The sequence below is a fragment of the Pan paniscus genome, chromosome 2 (assembly GCF_029289425.2).
Source record: "Pan paniscus chromosome 2, NHGRI_mPanPan1-v2.0_pri, whole genome shotgun sequence".
NCBI lineage: Eukaryota > Metazoa > Chordata > Mammalia > Primates > Hominidae > Pan > Pan paniscus.
The window spans coordinates 70,158,594-70,177,865 of record NC_085926.1 but is presented as its reverse complement, the minus strand read 5'-3'; the positions used below and the strand labels follow the sequence as shown (position 1 = coordinate 70,177,865).

The window sequence follows — 19,272 nt, the reverse complement described above, 5'->3', positions numbered from 1 at the left end:
TGAGGATAAAATTCATGGAATATAACCTTATTCTTTCAAAATTTTAATACATCTCACCACTGTTTTCTGATGCTTAGTTTTGTACAAAAAAAATTTGAGGCCAGCTTCAGGAACAGTTATTTCTCATTTGATCTAGTTTTCCTTGCCTGGGTACTTGAAAAATCTTTTCTTTATTTTTGTAATTCAAAATATTTTTTAGAATTGTGGGTCTCTTTTTACTAAATTTTAGGCAGTGGAGCACACTCTCCAAAATTGTTTCTGCTCAGGAAATACATCGCAGTACCATCTTTGAACAACGCTTATGCTTAGATGGTTTTGGTTTCTTCTCCAGGAAACTGTATCTCTTAGGTGAGATCTGTATGTTCTGACCTTTGAGTTTGGCCTCATTTTGTCATCATAACTTGAATTCTTTGTCCTTCACTTTTGAACTGCGGGAGAGTTTCAGAATTGCTCTTAATCTCTGTGTTACTAATGATATTTTCTGCAGTGTCAATTCTGTATTTTACTGCTTCTGATGCAGATTTTAATTCTGTCATTTCAATTTTGAATTCTTCAGTATCTCTCTTGGTTCACACATGTCCCTTTGGATCCATTCTGTTGGTTTTTCATCCCAATTTGTTTGATCCTTAAGATTATTTCTCAGTATTTCTCTTTTCTTTACAAAGTTATTCTTGCAATCTAATGAAAACCTTGCACAATTTTTGAAAAATTTCTTCTGTTTATGGTAACAAATTATTTCTGGATCAGTTAAGGTGACAAAGAACTACAGCTCTCTTGGTCACATCAAAAATCAACACCTCTAAAAAAACTTAACAGCCTAATTTTCTTGTTGACACAAAATATGGTTTGTGAATCGGGAGCATGCAGAAAACAACACTAATTCCATTTTACTTTCAGCAGAGCTCTGTAAGTGCTAGACTGACTGGATTATTCAGTTCAATTCTAATGGGTTGATATTTAGTGTAAATCTTTCCCAATACTATCAAACCCAAATTTGCAGATGTGAGCATTCTTGTTTTTCCATATTTTTAAAGGTGTTTTAGAAGAAAGCTAGGAGAGGCTGTTTCAAGGACTGTGATGCAGACAATACCTTAAACTTGAAAGCCTTGACTATAATGACTATTTGGTGTTTAGAAATAATTTTTTTAAACCTGCCTTTACTAACGATTGGAACAAATGAACATTCTTTTTTAAAGGGGACTTTTTTTTTCTTGAAATGGCCCAAACACTTCATAAAATTGTCCTGTTATTTTTAAGACCTGAAATTTTAAACTAACTTTGTGGTAGCTTATTTTAACACTCTAAAATATATTCAGAATAGTTCACCTCAACATGCTTGAATGCTGAATATTTTATGCTTGGACAAAGAGCAAACTGTAGGTCTTTCGCCAAGCACAGTCAATGCACTTGAGTATGGGTTACCAAAAATGCTGAAGAATTTTTTTTTCTATTTATTGTTATAGCTCAAATCCTTGTGTCTCTTGTAGGCTTTAAGTGACATAAATATGCATTTCCATCTGCACATCCTTGTCAGGAATAGTTCTGCTGGGAGGTGTTATGCCACCCAAGTACTTCCAGAATAGAGTCTGTTAATCCTGTTACCACTATAGAAACTCTGAGGAAAAGTCTACTCAGGCCACTACTGCAGCTGCTGTGGCTGTAAACGTTCCAGCAACCACACCCTGGGTACCGAAAGGAAGCAAAAGAAAATTGAATTTTTTTAGTAGAAGAGGGATGTAGAGTACTGACCTCAGTCTATTACTCAGACCAGTGGTCTCCAGATTTTTTACTGTAAAGCTTATAAACCTTTACTAGTAAAAAAGGGAAAAATAGCAAGCCCACCTAATGCATGCCTATACGCATCTATATACATCCACGTGCACATGCATACACAATGGAGGCACATGCTACCATATTCACTGTACTATACGTTATAAAACATGCAGAAATAGTTATCATATTAGGATTTAAAAATAGAAATAAGTGTTTTAACCCCATTGCATAGGTTTGCACCTCCTCCAGGTATACATATGCCACTTTGGAGACCACTGGGCTAAATTTCCACCAAGTGGACTATCAAGAAAATAGATCTTAAATCCCCAGTGAGGCCTTTTGATAGATTCCATAGTTCATTGGGCACACAGAGTGGGCAAAAGGAGTTTAAAAATAAGCATATGGTTTGCTCCTCTGTTCCCTCGCTCCTGTGATTTCTTGTCCTTCCAAAAATGTGGCTTGATTTCTGGCCTCTCCAAGGCCTCTGTATACATCTTATTTCTATCCTACATTTATACAGGTACATCACAAATGGATATTAACCTGATAGATGCTGATAGGGAGCCTCTTAAGTCCATCCAACAGTATGTCACCCCCAAGCCCTCATAACTCAGAGACAGAACTAGCTAAATAAACCAGGTTCAATGATCATTCAGTAAGTATTTTTCAACACTAATTTACTGATTTATAAATACAGAATGGATGTCCTTAACTGCCCAATTCGATATCATGCAAGAGATTTCAGATTACCAATGAATCTAGTTGTGAAACAAAACTTCCACAGAAAGGTGGTGGATATGAAAACACCTTCTACCTCTTATAGTGAAAAACTGTTTTTTCAGCTCTAGGAAAAATTGGACACTTAAATCAAAGTTCCTTTTAAATTGATAAAAATAAAATATTTTAGTGGTAAAACCTAGAAAGATCAGAGCATAGACAAACTTCTCCCAATCCCTCTTGGTACAAGTCTATATGGACGCAATCTTTCTGGAAGGCAATTAGCAAATTATATTAAAAGCTTGAGAAATTCAACCATTAATTCAATAGGTCCTTTTCTATTAATTCAACCTACACAAATCAATAAATATTTTAAAATCATGACAACAATGCTTATTTCAAGAGTATTCATGGTATCAAAAAATAGAAACTATCTACATTTGTACTGAATGGGGGAACTGTTAGCTTATGATTCACCATGTAAGAAATGCTAAGCATTCTTTAATTCCCTGTATATTGAGTACCTACTGTCTCCCAGGTCCTCTTTTAGGATATAGCAGTCAATTGACACAGACAAACTTTCATTAGGCAGCATTTTGGTCAAGGGTGGGAAATACATGTACACCATAAGCAAGTAAACAAATAAAATATTTTTAAAAATCACTGTGCAGAAAAATGAAACAGAGTGATGTGATAGCAATGGCTGGTGATCAGGGCTATGAGATTAAAGGATTTCTGAATCTTGGCACAATTGACATTTGAAACCACATTTTTTATGGGTTTTGGTGGTGAGGGGAAGGGGTCCCTGTGCATAATAGGTTGTTCAGCAGCATCCCTGGCCTCCACCCACAAAATGCTAGTGCGTCTAGCCCAGTCATAACAATAAACACTATCTCCAGACATTGCCAAATATCCATTCCCTTGGGGGGCAAAATCTGCCCTGATTGGGAAGCACTGTTTTTGATGTCATGTAAGGGAAGGCCTGCCTCACCCAGGAGGTGACATTTGAGCAGAGACCTGAGTATGTTTTTCAATAAGCTTTAGGATGAAGGGAAATGGTTACGATACAACGGTAACATCTACAATACATTATATTCAATAAAATTCCACTTAAAAAATCTCTATCTAGACAGTATAGCCTATTAGTTAGGAACATGGACTTGGAGCCAGGCTGCCTTAGTTAAAATTCTAGCTCCATCACTTACTGGTTATGTGACTCTGGGTAAGTTATTTGATATCCCCGCGTTTTCTGTGTCCTCATGTGAAAAATGGGAATGACACTAGCAGTACCTACCACATAGGGTTGCTGGGAGTATTAAATGGGTTAATATATGCAAAACTCTTAGAAAAATGAATGACATCTAGGAAGCACTATAAGTTTATATATATATAAATTATAATTAGAATATGTAGTATTAATCAGATATCTAATTAGAATAGTATATTTGTTATTAATCTAATTATGTTGATATATATTCTAATTGTATATGGATTTATATATAAAGTAGAATTAGAATACATATCCTAATATGCAAATATAAAGCATAAATATAAATATGTAGATATATACATATACATCTATAAACATAAATTCCACATATACCAGATATTTACATTTTTGTGAAACAAATATAACAATGTGTTAAAAATGGTAGAATTATAGATTTTAATTTATTTGTATCTTTTTGTATTTTCACAGTTTTACAGATATCAATGCAAATGTCGCATTCAAATCAAAATAAAATACCAAGATGTGTTTTACCACAAAAGACAGAAATTTATAGACTTTTACTAGGATCAGTTGGTCTACAGAGAATGTGGAAAGAGGACCACTGGGATGTACTCAGAAAACCTCCCCTAAGGATGAGTCCATTGTCAACTGAAAACCAAGACACCCCACCTTTAGTCTGTCAGTTCATCAGTTGGCTAAAATGTATTTATTACTTGCTTTCTGCCAGACACCATGCTAGGTTCTGAGAAATTGAGCTGAATGGCTTATGTATTTCCTCAAGGAGTTCACAAACAGAAAGGAGAGGAGAAATACATCCAAAATTAATCACAGTACTATAAACTAAACTAAGGGCTCTAGTAAGGATATCAACCTGGATTTCTGGGGGCTCCCAAAGGAAACAATTGGGATTGGAGTTGCAGGGGACAGTTGTAGGAAGCTTCTTATAGTGGGCTTTGAGGGCTAAGTTTGGAAAAAGCAGTTATTAGTTATCAAATAGGAATTCTAGGTTTGAACCTACATAAAAAGTACCTCCTAATCAAATACCAGCAGGATCAATTAACCTGGAGAGGGGTAAGTCAGAAGGGACAAAGCAGTTTTATTTCAGAAAAGTATCTCAAGCTCATATCAGAGTGCTTCGTTTCTGAAGCAGTTTCGAAATGCAAAGTCTGACTGCCATAGGAATTAGAAGACATAAGTTCAAGTACTAGCTCTGCCCCTTACCAGCGGGGTAATCTTGGGCAAACCACTAAAATCTCTGACCCTCTATCAGTTTCCTCATTCATGTAATAATGATAATAATACTTTGCAAAACTGTTGTGAGCTTCAAATGTGATAATGCACATAAGAGACTTTAAGTGACATTCAAATAGTTCGGATGAATAAATTGTGATGGTTTTAACATAATAGAGAATATTTTGAATAATTATGGTTTATTTTTAACATTTATATTTAAACACTGATCATAAAAAAATTGACTGTATATGTAATACCAATCATGCATGAGTTTATAGCCTGATTGGCTTCATTTATTTTTTCAGAGCCCTAAACCTATTATTAATCCAAGTGCATCAAACTATAAAAACTGCTAACCATTTTTTTCTCAGATAACATAATCTTTATTTCTTGAGACACTTTTTACAAACATTAAACTGAAGGTAACTGCATAAAAATGAAATGGAGACTCATAATTGCAAACTGCTTTCATGTCTGAAGAAGATTCAACTATCTCTTAGGAGTCAATTGTTCCTTGTTACCAGCTTATGATCTAGCTATAAAAGTACATCACTTAGCCTATGTCTGTCTACAGGTGCAAAGTATAGTGGCGGGCAGAAAACTGAAGTAATTATCTAGAATAGTTAGACAAAAAAAAAAAAAAAAAAGGCCCACTTCAGCCCCCAAAAATTGAAGTTGCTTTGCAGGTGTCGGGGAAGCTTGGGGAGGGGGCCATGCTCAGCCTTCTTCCCTCAGTTCTTTTGTACTCTTTAATCTTTTTCACCTTGAACACTCACTTCTATTATTTCTGGAGGAATAATATACTTTAGCCTTTTCTCTCTTTTTAAAAAAGATTTACCAAGCCTGATTGAAAAGGCTTAAAATGTCCTCTTGTCGTAGCCCTTGATAAACATTTCATCTACCGTTTCTTGAGGCAGGGTTTTAGTTGAAGTGCTACAGAAGACAAATCAAAACAACGATTTATACAACTGTGACTTTAACTTGAAAGTCTTAAAAGGACGTCTTCCAACCAGAGCTGCCATTTGAAAATTAAAGAAAAAATGTCAAATATATTTATCTTATTTATCCTCCCTCCCAAATTAGATTTAATGAACCCAAGGTTTTGTCTTATCCAATCTATCAGGATGTAGCAATTGAATACTCCATAGTTACTTATTTCCATTCATTTCAAAAAGGTGAGGAAATTTTAGAAGCCTTCATCCCTCAACTGGAGAAAATTATCCACTCAGCTTTATTACTCAGCTTTCAAAGAAGAAAATATGTTTTTTCTTGAAAACATAGCTTCTTTGGGTATCAATCACCTTTTATTATGCTTTTCTCAATGTCAAGAAATCTTCCTCTTCCTAATTTTGTTCTGTCTTCAGCCATAGTATGTTTTCAAATTTTACTCAATATAAAAATAATAGTGATCTACACATGTAAAGAAAGATGATTCTGACCCTGGCTGATAATTTTCACCACGTTTGATCATGTTGAATGATTTCCTGTATTTTATATATTGTATTATTACCTACCAAGCTGCAGAGAGTATAATCATACATTTTAACAACAAAAATCACCTCTAACATTTGAATGAACTTCACAAAATTTTCATACAAAGGAAAAAACTTTTTTTCTCTATACAGTGTCACTTCAATTAACTCCTTTTACTAACCACAATAATTTGTTAATGGTTTGGTAGCTTATACCTTGAAATGTCACTTGTCTGCCTTGGTCTGATTTCAGCCACGGATAATTACAGTACTAAATTCTAAGCTGGAGTATAGTTTAAATCCAAGGGAAAACATAATTCACCATTATAGCTTAAAAAATGGTCTATACGTTTGAAATATACACTCATTTTAAATGTTTTGGCCTAGAACTAAAATTAAAATCACCCTACCTTAAAGTCTTATCTAATAATTTTCATATACGCTTCTGGAGTTTACTGCTCACAAGAAAAACTTAGCAACAAGCTACCTGTTTCCACAGGCAACTTGGCAACAGAATTTGTAGGTTAAATGAGAATAAAAAGATCTACTCAGGAGGCTGAGGTGAAAGGATCACTTGAGCCCAGGAGCTCTAGTCCAGCCTGGGAACATATCAAGAACCTGTCTGTAAAAAGAAAAACAAAATAAAGAGAGACAGAGGAGGGAGAGAGAATGGAGGCCAGACATGGTGGCTCATGCCTGTAATCCTAGCACTTTGGGAGGCCAAGGCAGGTGAATCCCTTGAGCCCAGGAGTTCAAGACCAGCCCAGGCAGCATGGTGAAACCGAGTCTCTGCACAAAATACAAATAATAATAATACTATAATAAGCTTGCTGTGTTGGTGCACGCCTATAGTGCCTGCTACTCAGGAGACTGAGGTGGGAGGATCACCTGAGTCTGGGAAGTTGAAGCTGCAGTGAACTGTGATTGCACCACCACCACTGCACTCCAGCCTGGGTGACAGAGTGAGACCCTGTCTCAAAAAAAGAGAGAGAAAATGGGAAAATATTCAGGTAATAGTGAGCCATTAATACTTGTGTGTGTGTGTTCATGATGTGTGTGTTTTGCTTTCTTTATGACTAATATGATAAGATTATTGTCCAAAGTATAATTTTGATTATAATGCATAAGATATCTTGAAGAGAGTTGTCACTGTATTCAGAGCCAATGACTGCTGAAAAAGAGTCCAGATGTGAGGGCAGCAAGGATTAAATCTGAGTGGTAGTAATGGAAATGAAAAAGCAGACACGAACTTGAGAGATGTTTAGTAGGAAGAATAAATAAGAACTTGTAAATGATTGGATGGAGGGACAGGGCCAGTCAAATAATAGTTTTAAGCCCAGGGAACTGGAAAAATGACAATACAATAAAGACAAATTGAATTGTGAATTCTCCAGGGATAGCCAGAGTTATTCCAGTTTGGGGAGAAGAATGAGGGGCTTAGTAGAAAGAGGCATCATAATTGAAAGGATTTTGCTAGTTACCCACATAAAATGTCCAATAGACAGTTACAAGCGTGAAGCTGTAATTTGTGATTACTGTGAGCTTCTTGAGGACTGAAACCATTTGTTGTTCTTCTCTGAATTCTGCAGTGGTTAGCGCAGTGCCAGGAGTGTAGTTTATGCTTGGCAAATATTGCCTGCATCTCTGGCTAGCTGGATGAAGATTTAGTGGCCAACTTCACAAAGAAATCAATGACGATGTGAGTGTGGACAAATACAGCCTTCAAGGGCAGGGCAGGAAGAAAGAAACTAAGAGGACAAAGTCTTAAGGAAAAAATACATGGAAGGAGCTGGAGGATAGCAGAAGCTGATAATGGAGACGGGCTAGGTCAGTCAAGGAATTACACCAGAGAGGGAGAAGGAAAGGACAAAGGAAAGGAAAGGACAAAGGGAAGGGAAGAAGGGAAGGGAAGGGAGAAAGAAAAGCAGAAAGGAAGGAAAAGGAAAAAGGGAAGGGAAGGGAAGGGTAAGGAAAGGAAAAGAAAGGAAAGGAGAGGAAAGGAAAGGGAGAAAGAAAAGCAGAAAGGAAGAAAAAGGAAAAAGGGAAAGGAAAGGAAGGGAAGGGAAGGGCAAAGGGAAGGGAAGGGCAAAGGGAAGGGAAGGGAAAGGAAGGGAAGGGAAGGGCAAAAGGAAGGGAAAGAAGGAAAGGGAAGGGAAAGGCGAAGGGAAGGGAAGGGAAGGGCAAAGGGAAGGGAATGGAGAAAGAAAAGCAGAAAGGAAGGAGGAAAAAGGGAAAGGAAAGGAAGCGAAGGGAAGGGGGAAAGGAAAAGGAAAAGAAAAAAGAACGGAAAGGAAAATGGGAAAAGAAAGGAAGAAACAAGAATAGAATCAGAGGACCTAGTACTTATTCATCATTTGAATGCTTTTATCTATAAAGAGTCAAATGAGAGAAAACATGGATGCAAAAATTACAAAGTCACATTTAGTGATCAAAAATGAAAATCATTAAAACGTTTTCTTAATAACTTAGAGTAAATAAATTAATAGCTCCTGTCACATTGATTCATCTGTTGCATGTGGGTACTCAATAAATGTTAAGTGAATTAAATTAATAACATTTGCTCAACAGTAATAAAAACTTAATTAGCTGTCTATCTTTTCTCTGACTTAAGTTTATGTCCATTTGTTCTTGCAATTACCTGTAGCCCAAACTGTTTAACATTCACTTTAATTTTTTTCCAAGAAATATAGATGAGCTTCTATTTTTTGTCCTAATTTTGGTTTGTTTTTAACTATTGGTAAAAATTGTTTTCTCTAAGTTAATGTCAAGAACTATGAATAACATCCCAAATATAGTTTCACGAGTTCCTTATTTAACTCTAAAATAATTTTCTCTACAGAAGATGTGATACTACTTTTTATATGTTTCTACTTTGAGCTTATGCTACTTTATAGTACTTTGGGTGCAATGTCGAATAATACAATAAAGGAAAGAATCTGAATCTGATGAAATTATTGTTAGCATCATCTATAAAAGATGGAAGATGTCAGTAACATTCGCCCAAAAATTGTGACTCACTTCAGATGTCAGAATTCTGGGTTGAACAGACTGGGTTCTCAAATGTGTGTATGTCAGATGATTTTCTAATGAGCAACAGATAGTTCCCACTGAGGAATGAGAAAAAATAAAAATATAAACAGAGATATAGAATTAAAATAACTTTATGAATGGCAGTTTAACTTCTCCATAAAATTCTCTCAGTACAAGCCTAGTGTGCTCCAAATGGTTGCTTAATGTAGCACACCACTTACATTCAAAATGCTATACTTAAAATTGTCACAAAATTAAAAAGAGAATCATATACCACTTGGCTGTATACTGTATTCTCCGCATGTTCTTACATTCGAGTAACCTCTATCCAACTTTTTTTTGTTACTGAATTACTTTGTGCAAAAGCAATTTAAATTACATGCAGCCTGACTACGTGTGATAATTTGAACTGATTGTTAATTAATTCTGTTAAGTAAATAGCTGCTGCAATCTCCATACTCATCAAGGTCTCGTTATCTATCAGCTCTTTCTGAGCTGCTCTCTAATGTATGGGATAAAGCAGCTGTAATGGAACAAGAAGGATTCCCTGAGTGTGCAAAGAAGGTAGTTTTGCTTTGCAAAGACTGCTAAGGGAAAGGCGAGTGTGTAAAACCCAGCTATTTGCAAGGCTCGATTTTGGGCAGGTGACACATCACAGTATTTAGGGTGAGAAGGTTTTGCTGATGTGCATTCTCAGCAGTTAGGAAGGAGAGATAAAAGCTAAGAATAAATCAGAGAAAACATTGCATAATGTAAAAGGGAAAAGGACAAGCACAAAGCTTTTGGAATCTACCAGGCCTAGATTTGAACCTCAGTTCTACTACTGAATAAGGAGGCCTTGGACAATTTACCTAAATAAACTCTGTAAGCCTTGGTTACCTTCATTCATCTGCTAACTGGGGATACCCATTCATACATTTCCCATCTGTTCAAGGAGGCTAACAATATCTACCTCCTAGACTCTTTGTGATGCTTAAGTTCAATAAGGTATATAAGCGGTAACATAGAACTTGACATAAGATACATGCCACTCTGTGTGTGTTCGTGTGTGTGTGTGTAAAGCAGTGCTTTTCAACCACAGTGATTTTGTCCCACAGGGGAAATACAGCAATATCTACAAACATTTTTCATTGTCATGAGCTAGAGGGTCAGGTGCTACTAGCATCTAGTGGATAAAAGACTATGCTACCACTAAACATCCTACAGTCTCTCCATGCCAAAAAATTATCTGGCCCAAAATATTGATGCTGCTCTTAGTGTTCTAAGACATCATTTGAATGTCCATCTATCTGCAATATTAGCTGATTACTGGATGCCTTGATACCCAAGTAAGAAAAATAAACTAATTATGATTTTCATCACCATCATCATCATTATATCATTAATTTGGTGAATCCCTCTTGGGTTAGAGGAAGCCTAGTGTTCTCTCATCTGTAGGGCTGATTCCACTTCAATATTCAATACTACATTAATTGCTTTCAACGACAGATGTTTTCTTGAATCCCTATTTCTGCCAATCCTTTTTATGGTGGATGAAACCACAACCAAGAAATTTAAAGCCAGCACATAAAAGGAAGAGAATAGAAATTAAACATTGTTGAAAACCAAGGCTGTTTGGAGGATCAGAAAGAAACAAAAATGACCTAATATAGTTGTGTATACCAGACTGATAGTTCTGGTGCCAGTTAGGAGTCTTCGGAAAGCAACCATCTTAAGATTGGTTTCTGAAAATCACTGATGCACAAGTCAGTGGGCTGTTCTCTCTCTTTTTCTTGTCTCAAATGCAGAAGATCCCTGGCATCGTGGTTCCCAAACTTGTCTACATGTTGGAATCACCTGAGGAGCTTCAAAAATTCTCCCATCCCACCAAGGATTGTGATTTAATTGGTCTCCTGAAGAGGGGAATAACAGAGCTTTAAAAATTCTGAATTTTAAAAAGATTTCCCAGGTGATTCTACTCTGCAGAAAAGTCTAGAACCCATTGCCTTAGAAGGCAGAACCCACTAGACATTTCCATTGGCCCTAAACTAAGAAACAACCTTGGAAGGGAAATAAAGATGGACTTGGCAAGAATATGTTTCTTGCCCTGAGCTGCATAAGCATGGTAAAATCAAACCAGGTTTCCAATTGTATTATCAATTTCAGTAACTCAATGAGCATTATTGAACCAACCAGGCATTGCGTTAACAATGGGAATGCAATTCCCAAGGACACCTCTTGACCACGTCCCAGTTGTGCCACCAAACCACGAGGACTGTTGCTTGTTCAGGTTTTAAGTTGTTCCTGGGCATCATCAGCCTGTAAGGAAGTTATAAGCTAACTGCACCATGACCCAGTCTGGTCCTCTCTCTAACATGATTTTATGATATGCTTCTCTTTTATACACTTCTCAATCCTGTAACTTACAGTTATTTCTTTGACGATTTGTTTGATGCTGATGAAGGTCAAGGTCCACGCCTGTCTTAGTCATCCCTCTATCCCCAATATACAGCCCAGCGCTTGTTGCAGAGCAGACTCCCAATCATTACATGGCAGGAGAATGCATACAGTTGTCCCTCAGTGTCTGAGGGGAACTGGTTCCAGGACTCCACAGATATCGAAATTTTCAGATGCTCAGGTCTCTAATATAAAATGATGTGGTATTTGCATATAACCTATGCATATCCTCCCATATACTTTACTTGACCTTCAGATTATTTATCATACCTAATACTATGTAAATGCTATGTAAGTGGTTGTTATACTGTATTGTTTTTCATTTGTATCATTTTTATTGTTACATTGTTATTTGGGGAGCTTTTTCTGAATATTTTCCATCTGTGTATCTAGGATTTGTTGTATTGGGGATGTGAAACCCACAGATACGGAGGGCCAACTGTATAGGAGATGTAAAATACATACAACGCTTGGGGCTTCTCAGACTTCTCTATGGCTCTCCAAACCAGAATTTCAGTCAAGAACTTTGCTAGAAATTCCCTGAACATCTCCAGCTATTGTGCCAGACAGTTATGTGGAAATAAAGCATGTTCCCAAGAAGCATAACCTCAAAGCCATACAGGCTATCACCTGAATAGGAACTTAAATACCAAAGCAGAGAAAGCCACTGTGAGGTTATGAGGACAGAAGCAGGAATGAGCTTATAGACTATTCATTTATATGCATTTTTCTTTTTACAGAGGAGGAAAATGAGGTTTGTAAAAACAAAGTAATAAAGTGACTTGATTGAGCTCATATGAATAACTCAGCAGTATTGCCCACCACATAAGATCCTTATGCTGCTCCTCAGATTAATAATACACTGTGACAGGAGGCTGGCAATGTACTATGAGATTTTGTTGATCCAAGTGAATGAATTCCTTGATTCTCCTTACTTATCACCAAAAAAAAAAAATAGTAGAAATAAGTGTTACAAATTACCATGATAGGTAAAGTTTGCAATGTGTATAAAATTTTATAATGATTGCACTCTTCTTTCTCATATTTTTATTCAAAATTGTCTTGTTCAATAATACTTCATTTGTTTTCTTAAGACTTTAATCTTAGGAAAGTCAAATGTGAAAATTTCTGCATTCTTAGGTCACTAGGTCACGTAAACCATAGTGGGTTTCTGTATGTGTTTTTTCTTTTTTCCTCTAGATACGCAACTCACGAATGAAAGGCATGCAGATGAGAAACCCATTAATGCTATCGTTATAAATTCAGTATCTGACTTCAATATCACAGATGGACCAGCCAAGGAAAACCCCAATGAGAAAAAACTGTCAGAATCCAGCACATCACTGTCCTCCCTTGAAGAATGCCAAACAACATTTTCTTACCTCCAAACTGATACTTCAGTTCATCACAGAGACACTGATGGTATGTTTCTCAGAATTCAACCCATCTCTAAATAAAGCTCCCAACCCCCATCCCCTGTAAAATCATCACATATGCTGTTAGGAAAAAAAAAAAGTCCTTATGAATATTAAACACGAAGACTTCGATTTGAAAACTCTGGTGAATGACATATGTCAAGGTCACTTTGCAGTTACGAGGCGCTTGGCAGATTGTTTGCTCTCAAAGCTGGGAATCAGAGGCAACATGTTTTAAATAGCTGGGGTGGAACATAATCATTCTTGCTATGGGGCTATGAGGCAGATAAAGAAAAATGGCAAACTTCTTTCTCTCCTCAGACATGGAACTATTCAGTCTATAACTCTAGTCAGAGAAAAGAAGGCAGAGAGAAATAGTATTAAAATGCCGGAAATATATAAATATAGACAGCATAAAAAATTAAGATGTTTACATCAGCAATCTATGAGAAAGGAGTGGTTCCCCTGGGTATTATCCATAGGCATTCTGATCAGTGCAAACCTAGACCCAATCATCCCTGTATATGACATAAAGAGTACATTTCGTTTGCAAAGCCAATTTCAAATTGGTTTGGTGCTAAATAAACAATCAGCCACACAAAGTTCAAAATTATGGACTCCACACCAAGATATGGAATTTTACTTAGGTTAACTTTGCAATGACCTTTACAGGAGAAAAACCATTCAAGATTTTGTAGTGTTCAGTATCTACATTAGCATTTAAAGAAAGCCTGGAGTTTCTCAAAGGAAAATGTAATAAGGTATGGTTTCTGGTCTACATTTAAATTCATATTTACTTTTTGAAAATAAGAAAAAAGATTAAATAAACTTTGAATAACAGCACCTTTGGAATCACATCAGTTTCACTTCTGCCTCTGAAGTCTATTAACTGTATAGTACTGGACACGTTTTTTAAATTTACCATCTCTGAATTTCAGTCTCTGATTACATGATAGGCTAGTTAACACCATGGGGAATGTTGGGGATCAAAAAAAATAACGTATAAAGCACCTAGTACAAAAGTTGGTACATAGTAGGTACTCAATTTCAGCCATGATTGTGATTACATTTTTAGAAAGTAAGGAAGATTTCTATCATATATTATATATGTGGTGTCTTGTGCACATGTTGTCATGAATGCTTTAGGCCAGAAACTACAGGCTTAATTGCCTGTAGTTGCCTGCAGTTAATATGAATACTAAGTAGGCTGGAAGTAAACAACAGGGATTGGTGAGGACTATGGCAAGCTGGAGAGCACATGGCTCATCTAAAGGTCACTACCTCGACACAGTACCAGCTGATGGTTGCCAGAAGGAAATACAGGGCCAGAGTTGACAGATATTGAAGTTTTCCAAGAAAATCCAGAGACCAGGAGTGTTATGTAAAATTTCTAAGTTTTCCAGGGTTGATAATTACTTTTATTTATTTTTTCAAAGCTCAAGGTACTCCCAACAACACATCGTTGGGCCAACTTTGACCTGTAGCTATCAGGTTATGACTCCGAATTCAGGATGATGCTCAAGTCTCTAGCTTTGGTAGAGATTAATGCCAGTCAAGAAAACAGGTAATGGCAGAGAGGCCTTTACAAAAGCATCCTGATGCTACAGCATTTTATCAAATGTTACCAGGAGTGTGTGGATGCTGCTCATCATGTCAATAATTGAATTAAGTTAAATCCCAGAACTGGGAATTGCCATTGTACATATCCACAGTGAAACATACTTTCCCTCCAGAATCACTCTGATCTGACCTATCAGGGATACTGGAGGAATAAGAGGGGCCAAGCCAACTAGCATGACACCTGAATTCTTGTATTATCAGGAAAGGGCCCAAATCACTACTTCATTAAAATGGCAACTGACACTCAAGAGCCCCATTCAAAAAAAAAAAAAAAAAAAAAAAAAAGCTGACTACTCTTCATTCAAAGAGCAAAGGAGATCCATGAAGATAATTAAATTAGGTCATTTCCAAGAAATTCAGGTTGTAAGCTGACCACATAGGTGATAGTCCACTTGTCCTTTTCCTCCCGTGTGAAAAATCTCCCCAGTGAAGTAAGAGCTTTTGGTACCTGGATAAAAGAGAAAGGAAAAGAAGCCAACCTAAGACCCACAAAGAGTGATAAGAAACTCTCATTATCCTAAACAGCAAACAACAAGGAAAACAAGAGTTAAGTCAGACTCACTCCATTTTAGAGAATTTTCGATAGTAATTGTAATTAATTTAAGGATGCAGAAATTGAGAGCTGGGGTCATTGTTCGTACTGAGATAAATACAGAAATATCTTTCAGGAACAGCAGGGAAAACAGAAGGGAAAAGAGAATATTGCATCCACTTTCATGTAGTTTGTGGCTAATTTATTTTCAAATGTATAAATGAGTGCATAGTAATAGATGCTTAATTGCTAATATCTATTATTTATATACATTGCCCCACTTAAAACAGGATGGAAAAGCCTCACACATGCAGATTTTGTAAAATGTGTTACATCCATTAGCACAGTTCATGGTGTGTGCTCTGATGGGAATTTAAAAGGATCTTTACTGCACATCACACACTGTGTGCTGAAACATTACTTTATTACTAAATTGTGGTTCATCGTGTGTGGTCCCTTTCCTGAATAAAATGGAAAGTGTCCAGAGGACTATCCATGTCCCCACTTCTGTTTCTGCAAACTTCTGATTGTGAAAGCTTCTCTGTGGATAAGAAAGTCAGAAATATACATGATATTAGAAAACAGTCCCCTTAAAAATAATCCTGAGAATATACCTAATTGATGTATAATTTTGAATTTGAGACATCTCATCCAGGTGGAAGAGGAAAATCATAAATACAAGATACCTCAAAAGAATAGTCTTAATTACACCATGGACTACTGAATAAAATGATTACATTTTCTACACTGTAAATTTCATACAATTAAATGCACCAGTGTCACCTTATAAAATGTTTCAATTTTATAATTATTTCAGTTCATTTGCTCGGAAAAAAACATAAGCCCAAATTTACTTAGTATCACCCAAATCTAGTCATTCTAGTTCTAAAGAACTGACTTGAGTGTTAGTTGTGCTTGTCTGAACTTAAATAGATCTTGACATATTTAAGTAGCTATTAAAATTGATAACATCAGGGATGATACCCCAGCTAGAGAAAGGCATTCAATCACTCTTTATTTATTCCCATTCTACATTACAGACATTTTTTAAAGAACTCAGTGTGGGGGAGTGGGAACCGATTTTTACACTTTTGGAAACTTTTAGTAATCAGTGGATTCATTGTGTCATGAATCTCATTATGATGCTGAATTCTCTGTGATAACATATTAATGTATTAAAATACTGGCTTTGGGCTGGTATCATGCTGGCTCTTTTCTTTTTCTTTGCTTTGGGGAGGATGAGGAGGGATTGTGATTTGTCTGGGGTCACTTCTGGGAGAATGATTCTTGCCACTTAGGATAAGGAGTCCTGGGGTAGCAGGAGGTGTGCTTCAGCAGCTCAGAAATGCTTCAGGAACTTCTGTGGGTGCTCTTATCCCTCCCACCTCCTAATCATGGGCACCAAGGTGACAAGACCCAAAGTTGGGAGGGCAGAATCAGGGAGTGCAAGACTGCGGCCATGAGGCTCCCCTCAAACACACTTGTGGAACCTCCTTGGATTGCCACCTTTTCCACTCTAATTAAAGATGATGCTTTCTAGTGAGAGAGATTCTCCCTCCTAATTAGCCAGTCCCCAGTTGTACATTTAACACCTCTGGAAGCTGTGTTAATTCTTCAGTGTCATTAGGGTATCACTTTGCTCATCACAGCCTCCATGTCCTAAAGGTACCCTGGGGTGTAGAAAGGAAATGAAGCCCAAAGGGGTTTTTGTCATGGCTTTTTGCTCCCAGCAAAACACCACTGTTGACTGTGCAGCCTGCAGGTCTCTGATCCATCTTAAACCTTCTTTAATTCAGGTTTAAGGAATGGGAAAGCCAGGTGGGCACTTCAATAGCAGTGATTAGAGCCTGTGCCAGGATGCCAGGTGTTCTATAGAGGAGATTTAATGTACAAAGAACTTGTGACAAAGGTTTTAGAAGAGCAGAAAAGTCAAATACAGTGAACAGTAAGCTACTCAGATATTAGCAACAACAAGAAGGCTCTCCCACCTCTTCCTTTTGTCCCTCCAGACTACTAGCGCACTGGTATGAACTTGGAGACCACTAGTACTAACTGTTGTCAGATAGACTACTAGTCACTAACCACTATCAGATAGAGCACTAGTAACTAACCATTATCAGAAAGACCACTAGTCACTGACCACTATCAAATAGGCCACTAGTCACTAACCATTAGCAGATAGACCACTAGTCACTAACTGTTATCAAATAGACTGCTAGTCACTAACCATTACCAGATAGACCACTAGTCAGTCACCAATCACTATCAGATAGACCACTAGTCACTAACCACTATTAGAACACTAGTCACTAACCACTATCAGATAGACCACTAGTCACTAACTACTATTAGACCACAGTCACTGCGGTTAGCCACAGCCACAGAGGGATATACATTCAGAGAGAGATAAAAGCAAAGAGAAGATAAAACCACTGCCTAAGACACCACCCAAAGCAAAGAGCAGGAGGAGAAGCACCCTGAATTTTCTCTTCCTCCCATCTTGCAGGTTCCAGTTACTGCCTTCTACTGGCTGAATCTAGACAGAAGCCACTAAGAGCAACTGGAAAATGATCTTTGCCAGTCTTGGGAATCCAGCACAGAGGAGGGCAAGAGGAGGGAATGGAGAGGGAAGCAGGCCATCAAGAAGCTGGTAGTGGCCTGTGCCATGCTCAAGTGTGTCAGAAGGAAACTGGGAGCATATTATTGGAGGCAGGTTGGATTCCTAGTTAAAAACTGTGGAGGAGTCAGTCTGGTTCAAATTACAGTGCTGCAATAGCCTATGTTTCCTGGGGCATGCCTCTTAAACACTCTTTGCCTCAGTTTCCTCATCCATAAACAGGGATCATAATAGTACTCAACTCAGGGTTATTTGGAGGCCTGTGTAAGCTGTATGTGGAGGCCTGCACAAAATTTGCAATAGCAAAGACATGGAATCAAACTAAACATCCATCAATGATAGACTAGTTAAAGAAAATGTGGTACATATATACCATGGAGAACTACACAGCTGTAAAAAAGAATAAGATCATGTCCTTTGCAGGAACTTGGATGGAGCTGGATGCCATCATCCTTAGCAAACTAGCACAGAAACAGAAAACCAAATACCACATGTTCTCACCCATAAGCGGGAGCTAAATGATGAGAACACATAAACACAGAGAGGGGAACGACACACACTGGGGCTTATTGGAGGGCGGAGGGTGAGAGGAGGGACAGGATCAGGAAAAATAATGAGTACTAGACTTAATACCTGGGTGATGAAATAACCTGTCCAATAAACCTCCATGACACAAGTTTACCTATGTAGCAAACCAGCACATGACCCCTGAACTTAATAAATGTTAAAAAAAGAATTTAAATAAGTAAAAAAAAAAGTTACAAAACAAAGGTTCTAAATATAGAAGGAGAAGAGAAATGAACACCCACCCCCCCCAAAAAAAGTATAGAGGGCTGTAGATTGGCTTTTGGCAAAATAGTTGACACATATACCAGTGGGATAGAGACCACAGGCTTTGGATTCAGAAAGACTTAGATTTGAATCTCTGCTCTACGATCTTACAGTTGGGAGGATTTAGGACAGTCAGAAACAATACCTGAACCTTAGTCCTTGCATCTAAAAAATGAGGATTACAATATTTACTTGTTAGAATCATTCATTGATTTAGTCAGTCAACCAGAGAGAGAGATATGGCTTTCTTGCCTCTTGCAACGTAGATTCTAATAGGAGGAGGTAACAAACTAATTAGTTTCATGCCATCCTATGGTCAGTGCTATGAAGAAAAAATAAAACAGATTGCTGTGAGAGTTTCAGCA

The 19,272-nt window shown here is 37.2% G+C and overlaps 1 protein-coding gene across 2 annotated transcripts in view; it reads left to right on the top strand.

Annotated features, from left to right (window-relative positions):
* The window catches only part of MDFIC2 (MyoD family inhibitor domain containing 2), a 118,200-nt gene that overhangs the window by 92,819 nt on the left and 6,109 nt on the right, over positions 1-19,272 (top strand). For both annotated transcript variants that reach the window (XM_024928364.4, XM_063602819.1), the window contains one exon: positions 13,093-13,314. In XM_024928364.4, the coding sequence (XP_024784132.2) occupies positions 13,093-13,314 (222 nt within the window). The remainder of the gene's footprint in view (positions 1-13,092; positions 13,315-19,272) is intronic.